Below are 18,428 nucleotides of genomic sequence, written 5' to 3'. Positions count from 1 at the left end.
TCCAAATGGCCAGTAACCTTGAGCAGAATCACCCCATTCACCATTATTCAATCCGGCCACAGCTGCCATTGTCATCCTCATGCTAATCTCCTTTCCTAGGGCCCAGAGAGAGTTGCTGACATCCAAAGATGGACAGGTAACACTGACCATAATAATAGTAGTAGCATTTGTGGCTTCAAGTATAGCATCTGACACCAAAATAGATGCTCAATGAATACAAATTTTTTGAGCACTTACTATGTGCCTTGAGTGACAAAGTTGGGGCTAGTAACCATGTCTCCTGTTTTCCCACTGGTTGAAAGGAGTTCCTGTATGATGATAGGCTAAGGAGGTAGATTTTTTCCTCCTCAAATGCAGTTTTTAATAATTTTAAATTGCAATAACATTAAAACTCATTTCAGAAAAATCAGAAATGCATACAAACAAAAGGAATGTAAAGTTACCTACAATCCCCTCCTATTTTGAGAGAATATGGCAGCTTGCTTGTTTAGGTCTCCAACTTTCATCTTAGAGGGTGTATCAGTTTTCTGTTATGTTGCTACCATAACAAATTACCACAAACTGGGTGCCTTAAAACAATAGAAGTTTATTCTCTCACGGTTCTGGAGGCCAGATGTTCAAAATCAAGGGGTCAGCAGGGCTATACCGCTTTTGGAGATTCTAGGGGAGAATCTGTTCTTTGCCTATTCCAGTTTCTGCTGGATGCTGGCCTCCCTTCCCTGTGGCCACACCGCTCTAATCTCTGCATTCATGGTCCCATTGCCTGCTCCTCTTCTGCGTGTCTTCTCTTTTGTGTGTCTATATTTTATAAAGATACATGTGATTGTATTTAGAAGCCACCAGATAAACTCCTCCTAAGTTCCTCAACTTAATCATACTATTTTGCCATATAAGGCAATATTTATAGGTTTTGGAGATTATGACATGCACATATCTTTTTTGGGGGGAGGGGGCACCATTCAACCGCTAGAGAGGGTTTCTTCAAATATCCTTTTGATGATTTGATCCTTGGCTGTTCATCTTTAAGATTGAAGCCTTAACATGCTGGTTTGAAGCCCAGTGCACATGAAGCAGGATGGGAGGCTGGTAGACTAGAGAGTTTTACCAGGGTTATCAGGTGACCTGCCAGTTTTTTAACTTGGAGATCCCTAAATGTCAGTATCTGTTGAACTGCTCCTAGGATTGTTCCTTTTCTCCAGGTAAGGATCTTCATTCTCCTGCCTAGGGGATATTTGTTAGCTACATATGCTCTTGACTGGGTGTGTAAGGGTGGCTGTATGTGCAAATCTTTACTTAACCTCCTTATGTTAAGTCAGATGTTTCTGGTATTCCTGAGTCTAGAACCTCTCTGACGTGGTTTCTCCCGAGGATAACTCTTCTTGTCCAGGGGAAGGGAGAGTGGGAGTTGTTAGACTGCAAGAGGTGAGGAGAAGGACCAGGAGGCCTAACTTCTTAAACTGACACCCTTTTATCAGCCCCCACCCGCCCTTTCTGGCTCCTTGGGACTTTAATATCCCTGCTTTTTTGGGTTCTGAGGGACAAATTGGTTCCTCTATTGGTCCTCTCAGCAAAGTCACTCACCAGTCTTCATAGTCTGTGGTTTGGGGTTACTGTGTCTCCTGGTTTCATGGAGGATGGAGTTTATGCTTCTGTTTCTTGTTCTCCTTTCAGTTTTGGATAGTTTCTCAAGAGGCTAGGAGAGCTCTTTAGGTAGTAAACACTGTAATCTTTCATAATAACATTGCAAATATTTTCCATTGGCCATTTAACTCATAATTTTAGTTATAGCTTTTTATGTAGAAAAGTTTAAAACTGGTGTTGAGTTGAATCCATTAATCATTTACTTGATGATTTGTGTCATTGGTGTGCATGTTTAAAAAGATCTTCCCCGTTGCTTGACTATACATTTAATCACTTATAATTTCATTTAGTTTTTTTTTTTATCTATAGCTTTGATATTTAAATCGTTTATACATCTGGAAATTATTTTGGTATAAAGTTGGTTTTTCTTCCTTGTCTTCGTCCTCTTCTTTTCATTTTCTCCCAAGTGGTGAGCTTCAGTGGAGAGTTTAGATTTAACGAGCAAGGTGGGAGGGGAGGACAGAAACAGATGAGAGACAGAGCCAGCTCTGGTTATTGTTGATTCCCCGTTTCTGGTAATCCTTCACCTCAGATCTTTCCAAAGCTTGTTCACTTTCCAGGCAAAAAATGATACATTTCTCTCTGCGGCCGTTTTATTCATTTTCTTATAAGTGTTAATTTTTATGAAAATACAAGAAGAATGCTGTGGATATCTAGTTAACCCACTTTCTGATTTCTCTTGTTTCTAGACTTGGCTTTGAAGTCTCAGCCATAGAAAACTGGGAATATGTTCTTACTTGACGGTACCATAAGGGATAGAAGTTCCTAGGTTGTTGAAATCACTTTGTGGTTTTAAAAATTTATTTATTTTTGGATGGGTAAAACATATCTCTGTTACAAATTCAGAGACACAAAAGGGGAGACAGTGAAACATTTCTTCACTGTTTGCAGTCTTACTGGCCTTTTTATTCCACACACATACCAGTACATATGTGCGGATCACTCTTACTCATTGCCTCCATTTTTGAAATACAAATGTTAGCAGACTATATACTTGGTTTTGCATCTTGGTTTGTCTTTTCTTTCTTTTTTTTTTTTTTTTTGGCTTCACAGTATATTTTGGAGATTGTTACAGGTCAGTATGTGTAGAGCTGCCTGTTCTTGCAATGGCTATATAATGTTGCTAGGGTCTCTTTAGACATGAAATATGCTGTTATCTGTAATAGTTTCTTATAAGACAGAGTGGCAGAGTAGAAAGAACATGGGCTTCAGTGATAAGAACCTGGGTTTAAAATCCTATTTAGTCACTTATTTGCTGTGTGGCTGTGGACAAGTTACTTAGATTTTTAAAGCCTCTTTTTCTCATTTGTAAAATTAGGATGAGAAGAAGAGCTACCTTCGCCATAACCGGTTTGGCTTAGTGGATAGAGCATCGGCCTGCGGACTGAAAGGTCCCAGGTTCGATTCCGGTCAAGGGCATGTACCTTGGTTGTGGGCCCATCCCCAGTAGTGGTTGTGCAGGAGGCGGCTGATGGATGTTTCTCTCTCATCCATGTTTCTAACTCTCTATCCCCTTCTCTTCCTCTCTGTAAAAAAATCAATAAAATATATTTAAAAAAAAGAATAGCTACCTTATCAGGAAGAGTTATTATTTGGATTAAATGAGGTGATATTTGTAAAGTACCTGATATGTAATAGATATTAAATAGAGGTTTCTTCCCATCATTTGTGAGTTAATTTTTACTTTACTTTGGACAGCTTTTTTGCTTGGGATAAAATAAGCTGACACTGAACTATGGAGACATTTCCCTAAGCCGCCCCTAGATCTTTTTTTTTTTTTTTCTGAATTAAGATGATAAGAAACCATTATTTAAAGTTTATTTTATCACATTCACATGATACATGAATAGTACAATGAACTGGACTGTGCTGTAGTTTCAGTAACTCAGAATTACAGGTAGAGAAAAGTGTGTTAGAGTTGGCATTTTTTCTTGTCATTTTAGAACATCCACAGAAGCTGAAATCCATGGGAGTCCGATTATCTTGGTGTTCTCCACCCATCCAGTAGTAAAGGTTTCTTAATTTTCATACCTTTGATGTGACTCAGCCTCTCCCTCATTTTTTGCTTTTCTTTTCGGGCCTCTTTCTGTTATGCATTGATTGCTTCTCTCCCATCCAGAAAGAGAAAAGTTTGCTGACCCAGCCGATCACCACTTTTGCTGTTTGAAAAGAGCTTTTCATATGAGACAACTTCATGAGTTGCTGGCCTGTTAACAGACTGATGGTCCTTGGGTCAGGGGCCATTGGTCCAATCCGCTATGGCAGGGGTGGGACAGTATCTATCTTTTAGGAGGAATCTTTGAGTGTGGCAGGTACTGAATGAGCTGTCCACTAGAGGAATTTTTCAGTAATCTGACCATAATGTATTGGCCAACTATGGGAAGAAATGTATTTTCTCTAAGTAGCTTTTGGAAAGGTAAAAGTAAGAGAAGCCCTAAGAGGAAAGGGCAAAGTGCCTTGTTCACATTTGAGGCAGGGACTGTGAGATAAACGTCACCCAACAAGGCTTCAGGGAAGCAAAGGGCCTCCTTGCCTTAACTGGACCTTCAGGCTTATGAGTCCCAAATAAGCAAGGCAGTCAGAAACTATAGACCTGGGACAATGACTATAAAAACTTGGTAAAAACATTTTCAATCCTGGGGAACATTGCCAAGTTTACTATTAAAAACTCATAAAAAATAAAAAAAAAATGAGCCCTGGCTGGTGTAGCTCAGTTGGTTGGAATGTCTGTCCCATACACCAAAGGGCTGTGGGTTCAATTCCAGGTCAGGGCACTTACCAGGGTTTCGGGTTCGATCCCTGGTTGGGACACATGTGGGAGACAGCCGATCCACGATGCTTCTCTCTCTCTCTCTCTCTCTCTCTCTCTCTCTCTCTCTCTCTCTCTCTCTCTCCTGCCTTCCACTCTCTAAAATCAATTAAAAATATTATAAAAACCCTCATAAAAGAATAAGGGCTCTCGAGCTTATTTGCAGGTCAGCAAAAAGATGTGATGTCATGAGACCACACTCAGCTTACATTTAGTCTTGGGGTAGAAAGATCCCTAAGATACAGAGCAGCTGGTTAGAAGAGGAGCTTAGGAGAAAAAAGGAGATCAGGCTGAGTCCCAAGGGCCAACATGAGAAAGGAAAGAGAGATGCTGGAGTGGGAGCCTGGTCACCTGGCCTGGGCCTGAGGAGCCCCATGCGGTGCCTCCACAACACCCTCTGAGGTGGGGACCTAATTTTCATCATGGTAGCAGTTTGTGGAGACTTTGGTGAAGGTCCTGGCATTGCTTATTTTCATATTTCTTTTTGCTGATGACAGGATGAATGGTGGTGAAACCTATATGGATGAGGAAGCCATGAGGTCAGTGGCCAATGGCCTGTGTTGGCTCCTTGGCTTCCTCGATACCGAGAATACAGTACATAAATATTTGTTGAGTCAATGAATACATGTGCTGCTCTTATTCATTACTAGCTGAAGACGACCTCAGAAACTAATCAAGACCTCAACAAAAATTACCTTATCTCCTTTACTGGTAAGAGGACACTAAGAAGCCAATCCTGGCTCTTGGAAATGTCATGGGTGAGTAGAGGAGGAAGTAGTCCACAGGGTAATACTAATAATTGCTTCATTTTTAGGTACCAACTAAGTGCCAAGCACCTAGCAAAAAGTAGGTCCCATTACTGTAAGATACAGATGAACTTCTCTTGTCATTGACAGGGACACCTAGATTTATGAACATTGGAATAGCCAGTTAATTTAGGCAACTATTTCTTAAGTATCATCAAGATAGAATCAGGGTGGGGGGAAAAAGGAGACATATGTAATACCCTTTGTAATACTTTAAGCAATAAAACTAAAAAAAAATACTAAAAAAAAAAAAAAAGAATCAACCTGTTGCCTATCTGATACACCGTCTCCCACACACACTTTGTCAACCAACGTTGTTGCTGTGCGGCGACTGTGAGTGTTGAGCAACCAGGGTTAACCTCCCCAGTCCACAGAGCAGTGACAGTTGCCCTTTTAGAGCATTCACTATGTGACAACTATTTTGCCTATACTAACTTATGTAACCCGAGGTAGGTATTTTTACCTCCAATCTCTGGATGAGGGAAGTAAGATTCAGCAATATTAAGTAAGTGCTCCAGGTTTCATGGCCAGTGAGATAAGAGCCTGAGTAAACTCCTGTCTGCTGATGTGTAGCCTGTGTGTTCTCCACTATGCAAACCACCCCTCAGGGCGAGGCCTGAGACAAGCCACGATCCTGAAGGCAGTGGGGCCTTCAGAGAGGGCTGCCCAGTGGGAACCAGTGGTGCTCGGTGGGAGTGTGTCAGGAGGCACGACGGCACAGCTGCTACCCTTCAGGCCCGATTCCCTCTGGGGAACCTTGGAGACTTGGGGTGACCAGGTGTCCCCAACAGTGAGCCTACTGCTGCCCACAATGTCTCTGTTAACTTTACATTTCTGTGTTTGATCTCCATGTTTGCTTTTTATTTTTAGATATAACTTACATTCAATAAAATGCAGACATCTAAGTGTACAGTTTGGTGATTTTTTTTACACGTGTGTACAATCATGTAACCACCACCCCGATCTAGAACATTCTGCCTCCCAGATCGCTTTCTTGTGCCTTCCCCCAAGCAGGACTCCCCAAGGGGAACTACTGCTCTAGCCTCTGTCGCCATGGACGAGCTAAGCCTGCTTTCGAATTTCATGTTATTCTTGAGTTCTAGTTAGTGCAGAGGGTCTAACTCTTAGGCTACAAAACTCAGGTATGCAAAAAAGTGTGATTTAACCCATTATTTTTCTAACATTGAATTTAATCTTTATCCTGAGCTTCCCATTGTACCAGCAGCAGAAATTGTAGTTAACTTAATGACATCTCACTTCCAGAAAACTCAATCAGTTCAGGATTCGGGTCGCTGCTGTGTTTCCAGGGGCATTTACATAGTGCCAGGACAGCATAGAAAGAGGCATTTGGCCCAGGCTTACCATGGTCATTTCTATTATTGGTTCATGCTGCAGTGTCTGTGTTCCCATCAGTCTCTGGTCATTGACCCCTTCCCCATTGGCATCAACGGAAAGTCCTTAGTCCCACCTGGTGCTGGCCATCAGTCCTTATTGATCACTTGGTATTCTCTCTGTCCTTTTGTAAGGCTTCTTCATATCTGCCAATCTTCTCAGCTACTTTTGAGCCCCTCTCAGGGCCACCCAGGGAACTTCCATTTACTCTCCTATGCTAATCTGGAGCGACTACCACAGGCCTCCTTTGTCCCGAAATAGCACACTCCAGATTCTCTTCTGCTGCTGCTATGTGGTACTGCTGCATTTCTGATTCCATCTCAGCAGTGGAGACGTACATTCTTATATCCTGAGATCCACAGCCTTCAGGGGCTTTTAGCATCCCCCTAACTCTGGAATTTTGGCCTGAGTTGGGAGGCAGGACATCATGTCAGGGACCCACACCTGTTTCTCACTCTATTACTAGACTCTTTCTCCCCTCTCATCCGGGTCTGGGAATTGTTAACTCCTCCCATGGGGGGAAAAGCTGACTTACATTATCTTCCACACTTCTACTGTTTTGGCATAAACTTTATAACTTAGGATTCTGGCTTTTGAAACTCAAAGGGCCCAGATATTACCACTAATTGATGTTTCAAACTATTTTTATAGTATAAGTTCTGCAAGTGTATTTAGAAACTCAAAATTGAAGTTGTCTTCTGTTGTCTACCCCACCATCCTTCCCTGGTGAGTGAGCCTGGGATGCCTGGTTGCTGCCCATAGGTTGTGGAATTCAGGAAGTGGGATGGGGCAGTTTTAGTTGTAATGAAAATCCATGTTGCTACAACCTTGGGCACTTCCCCCTTTTCTTTCCCTCTGATTCCTATTCTGGGTCACTTCACCTCTGTAGTTGCCTCAGTCCCTCAGCACCAGCCCCACCTTAGTGAGTGGACCATTTGCAGGTCTTAGCTTCTGCCTTCCCTACCTACCCTATACAGCTTCCAGGAACCACAGACCTCTCAGCCAAGTCTAGACCAAGGATTGAAAGTCTTAAGGGAGCAGAGGGCATGTAATGTGTGGGGGAGCACATTCCGACAGAGTCTGAGGTGGGTGCACCACCTGAGAGACAGGGAGAGGCAAGGATAAAGGATGCAAGATTAGGATAAGTGGTAATTTACAATTTTTACATATGAAGATCCCTCTTTAACACCAACACAGAACTGACAGGAGAATAGCTTTACTTTTAGTATCTATTGTCTGAGAAGAAAAATGGTGACAAAAAAATTTACAATGAATTCAGAAACACTTTCAAGTACATTTGAATTTTATTAAAATTCAGCTTATAAACCCTTCACATACACTGATTTGTTGGTATTTCAAGGGTAAGAATATCAATGTCTTTGCACACGGTTTGGACCAGAAGAGGACTTCAGTTATTCTGGAGTGGATTGAAGGAACCTCTGGGGAGGGGTGGAATTCCACTGATGAACCCCAGGGATCCCCATTGTGGAGAGCATGAAGGGAAGCAGAGGAGGGGTGGTGAAGAGGGCAGGGGTACATTCTCGTTGAGGCAGGCACTTCTCACAGGAGCTGCAGCCATGTCTCAAGTGGTTTTCTTTGATTGTATTTTTAGTCTCCTTGTTTGAGGGTCAGGTGCCTGGCTGTAACCTTATGCTCACATGTTCCCCAAACAGGAAGTTGGTTGTCTGCTGCCATTAGCTGTCATTTCTCAGTTTTAATAAACAAGTTCATGTGCCACTGGGACAGGCTGAGACAGAAAACATGCCCTAAAGTTTTAAACAATCTTGAATATGAAGAAGCAAAACAAAAAAAAAATATTTTTTTTAAACAGACCAATTTCTTGTCCCCTTGACTGCCCTGTGCATCAGCAGCTTTCCAGCCATTGGCTTAGGATCACATGATGCTGCCTTACACCCCTCACCTTTAAAAGCGCTTATGGAGGCATATTTGGGGGGGGGGGCGGGAACGTAGGCAGCTTGGAGATCCCCACTCATCCTTGTCCTCATAAGGCCTCTTCAAACTCTCCTAGAATTGTGTTCGCGCAACAATGCAACAGTCATAGGCAGGGTAATGCCCCGGTTGAAGTTAGCTAGCTGGTCTCATATCATCTCTACCTGCTGCCAGTTGTGTGACCTTGGGCAACACACTTAACTCGGAACCCTCTATTTCAGTCTCCGTACAAATGGTGACACTAATATCTGTCTCATTATTACTTGCTAAAATATATTAGGTAATAAGCACAATTTATTCACTCAGTAAAATAATGGGTGGCAAAGTCTCTACCACAGATCTTTGTACATATTAGGTAGGCATCTGCAAAATATTTTCTTCCTCTCTCTGTCCTTCCCCCCATTTCCCTTCTTTTGCCAGAGTTTGTGCTAGGTGACGCTGGAAGGAAAAACGTAAGTACAGCCCAGAGCCTGCCCTTGCGATGCTTGACCACAGTGCAGGCAGAAACGTAATGGGTGCTCCACAAGAGGGTGGGTGCGGTGCCCCATGGAGCACAGAGGAGGGAGGAATTGACTCCAGGTTGGGAGAAACGATGAAGGAAGAGTGGCTTCTGAGAAGGAACTTCATAAATAGGTGGGCTTTCTCTTCACTTCCCCGCCCCCCACTTCCCTTTCCTTCTATTCGCCTTCTTTCTTCTTAAACAAGTATTGACCCAGCATTAAAAATGTCCAGAGGCAGGGAAGGCTTCCAGCACAGTCTGTGTAAGACTCTCTGGTCCTTTCTCAGCCTGGCTCTCCCTCTTGTGTCGGCTTTGGGCTCAGGTGGATGGGTACTAGAGAGCAACTCACAGTGTTTCCTGCAAACTCAGTTCCCAGAAAAACGGCACATGCGCAAACAAATGTTTGTGAGGGGTTCAGAGACTCGCTGGAGCCCACCCACTGGTCCTGGATTTAACCCTGAATGAAGAAAACACCCTGTGTAGATGAGGTGATGGTTATGCTACTCATTTCTCCCTCCTTCTTGAGGTAATCTTAAAGGTTCTCTCCTTTAAGAGGGAAGCTATTCTGAGTCCTTTGTGTGCATGTGTGTAGGACTCTGGAATCAAACTTGCCCGTTTGAGGAGAACAGGATTTTAGCAACTAGTGATGAGGGAGAAGCTGGTCGGGGCCGAGGGAATGGCATGAACACAGAAAGCCACAGGGATAGGTAAGCTTAGGGATGTTTGGAGACGTGAGTAGACAGGTCTGAGTGTGGAGGGGTCCCAGCAGGGAGAGTCTGGGTGACAACCTAGAGTCAGAGTGTGGATGGAGGTAGAAGTAGGACTTGTTTCCGTTTCAGGCAGTGAGTCGCTGGACATTTATCACAGCAGTAACTTTATACCTGTGTGATTATTTGATTCCTGCTCACTCCTCCCACTGGCCTGTCAGCTCCGGTGAGCACAGGCACGGTGTCTCTCTCTGCTCACTGCTGTACCCCCAGCACTAGCTGAGAGCCTAGCATATAGGTGCTCAGTACACATTTGGGAAATGAACATGTGGATGAATGATGAATGCCCGGTTCTGAGTGGGGAGAGACACATTTAGATCAAAGCTTCTTACAAATGCGAACTTCAGTACTTGATTCAATTCTCCTTCCTGGTTTTCTTCTTTGCTCTTCAGTAGTCATCGAGCAGGGGCAGGAACTGGCATCTTGTCGGCCAGCCCTTCCCGATTCTGGGCAGATTAGATCAGCGGAGCTCTCCGGAGAGGTGTGAACATTTATGATGTCTGGCATCTGCAAAGCTGCCGTCCCGTGCACACACTAGTTGACTGGAGGCAGCTTGAAATAATGTAAAAACATGCATTTCTGGAACCAGATAAGACAGTTTCAAGTTTTAGCTCTACCTGTTATTATTTACAAATCTCTCAGGAAATGACTTAACTTTTCTGAATCTGCTTTTCTCATCTATGAAACAGGAATGGCAATAACTATCTACTTTATAGTGTTGTTGTGAGGGTGAGTGAGCTACTTACGATAAAGGGGTTGGCGCGTTGTAGGTTCTCTGTTATTTTTTTTATTTTATTATCTCAATGTGTACTTGAGAATTGCAAGACAGTATTTATTTCTTTTTTTGTTGTACAGTAATATGTTTGTTTATTTATTTATTTATTTATTTATTTATTTATTTATTTAATTGCTTAAAGTATTACAAAGAGTATTACATATGTCTCCTTCCCCCCCCCCTGCCCCCCACCCCTTGACATTCCCCCGGTCTCCCCTACCCCCCAGTGGCTTGTGTCCATTGGTTATGCTTATATGCATGCATACAAGTCTTTCGAGTATTTATTTCTGATTTTAAAAGCAACTTCATGCTCAATGTAGAAAACTTGGTCTATACCGAAAAGTCTAAAAAACAAATTGATAACTTCCCAAAGCTGCATTTGAAATAACCACTGTTAGCATTTTGATGTCTTCCCCTCTAGTGTTTTCTCTACTCATGAGAAAGTTACTTTATTTTAAATAGAGAATTCCTCCTCATGGCACATAATTCAAGGGGGTACAAAAAGGTAAACAGTGAAAAGTAATTCTTCCTCTTTACCCTGAACCCAGCCACCAGGACCTCTCCCCAGAGCCAACCGCTGTTACCAGGTTCTTAGGTGGCCTCTCAGACATAGTCTACATATTTAGAAAATTGATTTGGTTTTCATATCATCTTCTTCTCACGCAAGCTCGGGCCTGGTGTACCTGCTGTTTTGCTCTGGAGGCTACCACATAAGTGAGTTCCCTTTCAGCCCCCAGCGACGTCTCTGTGGGCCGGGCCACAAAGGGCTCTGGTTACATGTTCTGAGGGCTCAGTGAGGCTTGGTCTCAGTTGTGTATTTTTACTCTTTGAACTGAAAATCTGCGAACAACTGAACAGGTGTTAGAATTCTCAGTCTCAACCGTTTCCACAGTTGCTCATGCGAGGAGCAGATCTGCAGGTGGTTGGGACCAGCAGACAGGGCGGTTTGAAGCAGAATTCAGGCTTTCTTCAACATTGCATTGACCCTCAGTCAGTGCTTTCTAAACCGACAATTGGAAAACGTGATGTGACATGGAAAGACAATATTTTGTAATTGGAAATGATCCACACAACCAGGGGTGTGTATCCTTAGATTGCTCTGGAGTGAAGGGCAAAACCTAAGTCAACACGTTCCACTCTAAGTCCTGCACCCACCCCCATCCTCTGGCCCACAACCCTGCCACCCCAGGTCCTGCCACTAGAGCTGTCTTCTCGGCAGGCCTGCCCGTCTGTACGCTCACCTATCTTCAGACCAGCCCTGCCTGGGTGTCTCCCTTTTTCCAATCTTCTGCCACTTGATCAACTCAAGAACATTGAGAACTTGACCTTATAAGAGGCCCCGTGGACAGGAGGGGAGATAGGAGCTTGGACTTGTTCAAATCCAGAGAGCAGTGAATAAGAATGAACTGATGCATTTGAGACACCTCATTTGTAAAATGAATATTAAAATAACATAATGCATTTGACAGTGCTCTGTAAGCTGTATAAGTCTATATATACACATGGGGCTCATATTATGAGGATGACGATAATTGAAAAATAAGTCACAAAAACCAGTCAATTTTACAGATTAATTTTCATTGCAATGGTGTTACTTATTCATGTTGGAAGATTTAAAAAGTATATAAATAGCTCTGGCCAGCATTGCTTAGTGGTTAGAGTGCTGGCCTGCACACCAGAGGGTTGAGGGTTCAATTCCTAATCAAGGGCACGTGCCTGGGTTGCAGGTTCAATCCCTGCCCCGAGTCAGGGTGAGTGTGGGAGGCAACCAATTGATGTGTCTCTCTCACATCAATGTTTCTCTCTCCCTCTCTCCCCCGCATTCCACTCTAAAAATCAATGGAAAAAATATCCTCACTCTTTGGGTGAGGATTAAAAAAATAAAATAAAAAGTATATAAGTAAACAAAATGTAAAAATCCTCATAGTCTTATTAGCAAGTGGGGTGTCTTATTTATATAGCACATTCACTGTCCATTGCTATGGGACCAGTTTCTGTAGGAGGATTACTGTTTCCTTGACAACAAATTTTGCCACAAGACTTATCCTGGTCAGCTCAGTGTGAGTGAGAATGACTGGCATGCACCACCTCTGAGCAAAAGTGCTAAGAGCCATCCTTTTTCTCCTGTCACAAGACTGGCATACTTTAGTTAAGGGCTTTTGCAAAGTCTTGGGTCTTGGAATGAAGAGCCCAGTGAAGGACATGCAATATGAGTGAGAAATAACATGTATTGTTGTCAGCCCCTGATATTTGGGGGTTGTTTGTAACTGCAGCATAATGAGTGCTACGGTATCTGATACACAGAGAGATTGACAACTATGAATACTATCCTTCAGTCTTTTGTTCTAAGGTCTACATTCTATATATCTTCTTTATCAGCGTTAGGATCATAATGTACATGTGGTTTTGTGAAGTGCTTTTTTATTTTATCTGCAAGAGTTTCAGTAATTATATCTAAAAGGAAAGATGCTTCTTTAAACATAGCCATACCATGATCACACTTAATGTTATAATAATTGCTTCATATCACCAAATATTAGTCACTGCACACATTTCTGACTTTTAAAATTATTTTGTGTTAAATCAGGGTCCAAATAAGGTCCCTACTTTGCCAAAGTTTGATGTGTTTCTTAGATCTCTTTCCATCCTCAGGCTCTTCCTCCCCTCCCCACTTTCCCCTTGTGATATATTTGATGAAGAAACTGTAGAGTTTCCCACGGTCTGGATTCTGCTGATCTTCCCATGGTGTCTGTCATTTGACATGTTCCTCTTTCCCCTATATGTTAGTTGTACAGGGATTTTCATTTATGTGGAAGGTCAGCACCCCACTTCCCTGCATTCTTCAAGAGTCAACCATATTTCCTTTTAAAAAAATATATTTTTATTGATTTCAGAGAGGAAAGGAGAGGGGAGAGAAAGACAGAGAGAGAGAAACATCAGTGAAGAGACAGAATCACTGATTGGCTGCTACCTGCACATCCCCAACTGGGGATCAAGCCCACAACTCAGGCATGAGCCCTGACTGGCAATCGAATGGTAACCTCCTGGTCCATAGGTCGATGATCAACCACTGAGCCACACTGGCCAGGCAGTATTTCTTTCTTTCTTTTCTTTCTTTTTAATTTAAAGTCTTATTGTTGAAAGTATTACATATGGCTCCTTTTTCTCCCATTGACCTCTCCCTGGCTGCTCCTGCCCCGCAGCACATGCTCTCACCCCCCTAGTGCCTGTGTTCATTGGTTATGCTTATCTGGATGCATACAAGTTCTTTGGTTGATTACTTACCCTCCCCACTTCCACCCTCCCCTGCCTTCCCTCTGAGGTTTGACGGTCTGTTCGATGCTTCTATGACTCCGGATCTATTTTTGTTCATCAGTTTATGTTCATTATATTCCACAAATGAGTGAGATCATGTGATATTTATCTTTCTCTGACTGGCTTATATTGCTTAGCATAATGCTCTCCAGGTCCATCCATGCTGTTGCAAATGGTAAGAGTCCTTTCTTTTTTACAGCAGCATAGTATTCCATTGTGTAGATGTACCACAGTTTTCTAATCCACTCATCTGCTGATGGGCACTTAGGCTGTTTCCAAGTCTTAGTAATTGTAAATTGTGCTGCTATGAACACAGGGGTGCATATATCCTTTCTGATTGGTGTTTCTAGTTTTTTGGGCTGTATTCCTGGAAGTGGAAACACTGGGTCAAATGGGAGTTCCATTTTTAATTTTTTGAGGAAACTCCATACTGTTTTCCAAAGTGGCTGTACCAGTCTGCATTCCCACCAGCAGTGCATGAGGGTTCCTTTTTCTCCACATCCTTGCCAGCACCTGTCATTTGTTGATTTGTGGATGTTAGCCATTCTGACAGGTGTGAGATGGTACCTCATTATTGTTTTGATTTGCATCTCTTGGATGATTAATGGCTTTAAGCATTTTTTCATATGCCTCTTGGCCTTCTGTATATCCACTTTCAAAAAAGTGTCTATTTAGGTCCTTTTCCCATTTCTTGATTGGATTGTTTATCTTTCTTTTGTTAAGTTGTATGAGTTCCCAATCAATTTTGGAGATTAAACCCTTATTGGATGTAACATTGGCAAATATGTTCTATGCAGTGGGCTTTCTTATTGTTTTGTTGATGGTTTCTTTTGCTGTGCAGAAGCTTTTTATTTTGATGTAGTTCCATTTGTTTATTTTCCCCTTAGTTTCCATTATCGTAGGAGATGTATCAGTAAAGATATTGCTATGACAGATGTCTGATATTTTGCTGCCTATGGATTTTCTAAGATTTTTATGGTTTCCTGCCATACATTTAAGTCCTTTATCCATTTTGAGGTTTTTTTTGTGTATGGTGTAAGTTGGTGGTCTAGTTTCTTTTTTTTTTTTGCATATATCTGTCCAATTTTTCATTTATTGAATTGACTGTCTTGACTCTATTGTATGCTCTTGCCTCCTTTGTCAAATATTAATTGAGCATAATGGCTTGGGTTGATTTCTGGGTTCTCTGTTCTTGTGCCAGTACCAGGCAGTTTTGAGAACAGTGGCTTTGTAATATAGCTTCATATCTAGTACTGTGACCCCTCCAACTTTGTTCTTCTTTCTCAGAATTGCTGCAGCTATCTGGGGTCTTTTTTTTTTATTCCATGTAAATTTCTGGAGAGTTTGTTCTAGGTCTGTGAAATATGTTGTTGGTATTTTAATAGGGATTGTATCGCTTTGGGAAGTATGAACATTTTAAAGATGTTGATTTTAATGATGTTGAATTCATGGACAGTGTATATTCTTTCACTTGATTTTAGAGAAAGAGGAAGGGAGAGGGAGGTAGAGAGAAGGAAACATTAATCAGTTGCCTCTTGCACGCACCCAGACCAGGACCCAAACTGCAACCTGGGCATGTGCCCTAACCTGGAACCAACCAGTCACCTTTAGGTGCACAGGGCGATCCTCAACCAACTGAGCCACACCGGCCAGGGCTGAACTCTATTTCCTGTCATTGCTGATTAAAACTAGAGGCTCAATCAGATTCCATGAACAGATTTTCAAACTTGGAGCACTACAAATATGTTCTATGCCATTTAATATTCTTCTACAACATGTTTTCTTAATGACTATAGAGCTGTCAGACATAGGAATGTATTCTTACCTATTTAGCTAGTCCCTTATTGTCCTCTTAGTTCCTGCGGATGGTGGATGCCTGCGCCAGCTTCCTCACCGAAGCCTTGAACCCAGAGAACTGCGTTGGGATCCTGAGGCTGGCGGACACGCACTCCTTGGACAGTCTAAAGAAGCAGGTTCAAAGTTACATCATCCAAAACTTCGTGCAGATTCTGAACGCCGAGGAGTTCCTTGAGCTCCCCGTGGACACTCTGTACCACATCTTGAAGAGCGATGACCTTTATGTGACGGAGGAGGCTCAGGTGTTTGAGACGGTGATGAGCTGGGTCCGGCACAAGCAGTCGGAGCGGCTCTGCTTGCTCCCCTACATCCTGGAGTACGTGCGCCTGCCGCTTCTGGACCCGTGGTACTTTGTGGAGACGGTGGAGGCAGATCCTCTCATCAGGCAGTGCCCGGAGGTCTTCCCGCTGCTCCAGGAAGCCAGGATGTACCACCTTTCTGGCAATGAGGTGAGGTGAGAGGTGCTGCTGTGAACTAGCAAAGTAAAGGAGTTAGCGGGCCTCAGAGAGATCAGGTGAGGCTGGCTGGCAGCTCCTTGTTCTACGGCTTAGAGCAAGGAGAAGATGCTACACTGATGATAGTTTGATTCAGGCAGTTCCAGAAGCCCTGGGTCTCTGATCTGTAAAATGGGGATAGTAATGCCTCATGGGCAGCTTCTGAGAGGATAAGGTGAGATACAGAAGTCACCCAGCACCAAGCCTGGCACAGCCCTTCTCTTCCCAGCTGTGGAAGGCGGGAGGGTAGTGGGGGTGACACACACATGGACAGAATGTGCCCTGTCCAGTTGCCATTCCACCGGGTGCTGCTTTCTGCCTGCCCACTCTGGGGAACCTGATGTTCCCTTAGTTCAGACTCTCATTATTTCCTTCCCGAATTTCTGAAAGTTCCTCAAAACTCACCTTCCTGCTCCAGTTTGGCCTCTCTCCAGTTCACTCATCAGCCGGATGATCTGAAGCTCGAGCTTAATCATTTCTCTCTTAGGCTTACCCTCTTCACTGGTTCCTCGCCCCTTTTGGGATAAAGCCCACACCTCCTGCCCGAGCTCCCAGAGCCTAGCCCTGAACCCTTCACCTCCTGCCCGCTTCTCTAGTGCCATCTCCAGCCCCTCTCTTCTGCTACAGCCCAAAGACACAGCTTCTAATTCCCCAAAGCGGACCTGCTTTTTCTGCCTCCAGCTAATGCAGGTGCTGTTCAGATGCCTCCTCCCTCTTCTTCATCTAGTCAACTTCTGCTCCTGCTTCAAAATTCGGTTCAAGCAACATCTTCTCCAGAGGCTTCGCTCCTTCTCAGCCCCTGAGGCATTGCAGTATTTTAACACCGACTGCTACATGTTAACCATTGGATCCTCATCTGTTAATATCTCTAGGTTGGGAGCTTGTTATGGTAGAAAGTACGTTGTATTGGAATTTTCATCTCCAGACTTTAGGAGACTCCTTGGTATAGAGTAAGTGATTGATAAAGGTTTGTTGAATGAATAAATGGAGACCAAGACGGTGAATGTGCCTATCATTTGAATCTACCTGGTTCTCCTTAACAATTGAAGACATATTTTATTCATTACTGTATAAAGACAAGACTAGGTTTAGTGGAGGTGAATAACCAGTCAGGAAGTAATGAAATAGGGACTGTTAAGTTTATATACATGAAACCCACACATATATCCCACTATACAATACTTCTGGGTTTGGCTACCAAGCCTTCTTCATTAGGCCATTGATAGATACCTGAGTTAAGAGTGGCTTAGGAATGATCTGTGTGAAGTCCCCAGGAGCCTCCTCCTTTCCCCATGTGTCCTTTCTAGTTCTGTGTTGTCCTCAGGTTCATTGTCACTCATTCACTCTGCAAATATATCTTTAAATGTTTGGTAGTTTTACTAGTGATATTATTAGAACCAGGAGGGTGTGTGTGTGTGTGTGTGTGTGTGTGTGTGTGTGTGGTTTTTAATTATAAATTGTATTTCTTTAATAGGTATAGGACTATTCAGGTTATCTATTTCTTCTAGAATGAGCTTTAATAGTTTGTATTTTTCAAAGGACTTTTCCATTTCATAGAAGTTACTGAATATGTTGATTTAATGTTGTTCATAATATTCCCTTATTATCTGAAGAATCTGTAGTGATGTCACTCACATCTCCCATTCCAGATAGTGGTGATTTGTGTCTCCTCTTTTTTTCTGATCAGTTTGGCTCAAGGTTTGTCAATTGTATTGATTTTCTCAAAGAACAAGCTTCTGGTTTAATTTAATTTTCCTCTATTGCTTTTATGTTTTCTATTTAACTTATTTCTAATCTAATCTTGATTATTTCATGTCTTCTGCTTCCTTTGGGTTTAATTTTCTCTCTCTTTTTTTTAGCGTTTTAAGGTAGAATTGGAGGTCATTGATTTGCAACCTTTCCCCCCTAATATTGTCATTAGTACTATAAATTTTCCACTTAGTACTACTTTAACAGCATCCCATATATTTTAATATGCTATGTCTTCATTTTTTTACAAATAAATCCTCAACAGTAACAATATGCCAGAAATGGCACCAGGAACTATAAAAAAAAATCTCTGCCTTGCTAAATGTCTGTCTTTCAGAGAATAGAGGACAGTAAGCAAATAAAGGTGGTGAGTA

The 18,428-nt window shown here is 42.6% G+C and overlaps 1 protein-coding gene across 2 annotated transcripts in view; it reads left to right on the top strand.

Moving 5' to 3' along the window:
• The window catches only part of KLHL6 (kelch like family member 6), a 50,341-nt gene that overhangs the window by 18,892 nt on the left and 13,021 nt on the right, over positions 1-18,428 (top strand). For both annotated transcript variants that reach the window (XM_059687158.1, XM_059687159.1), the window contains exon 3: positions 15,811-16,260. In XM_059687158.1, coding sequence (XP_059543141.1) covers positions 15,811-16,260 — 450 coding nt within the window. The remainder of the gene's footprint in view (positions 1-15,810; positions 16,261-18,428) is intronic.

Source organism: Myotis daubentonii, chromosome 3 (genome assembly GCF_963259705.1).
Source record: "Myotis daubentonii chromosome 3, mMyoDau2.1, whole genome shotgun sequence".
Classification (NCBI taxonomy): Eukaryota; Metazoa; Chordata; class Mammalia; order Chiroptera; family Vespertilionidae; genus Myotis; species Myotis daubentonii.
This window is presented reverse-complemented; position numbering and strand designations above follow the sequence as displayed.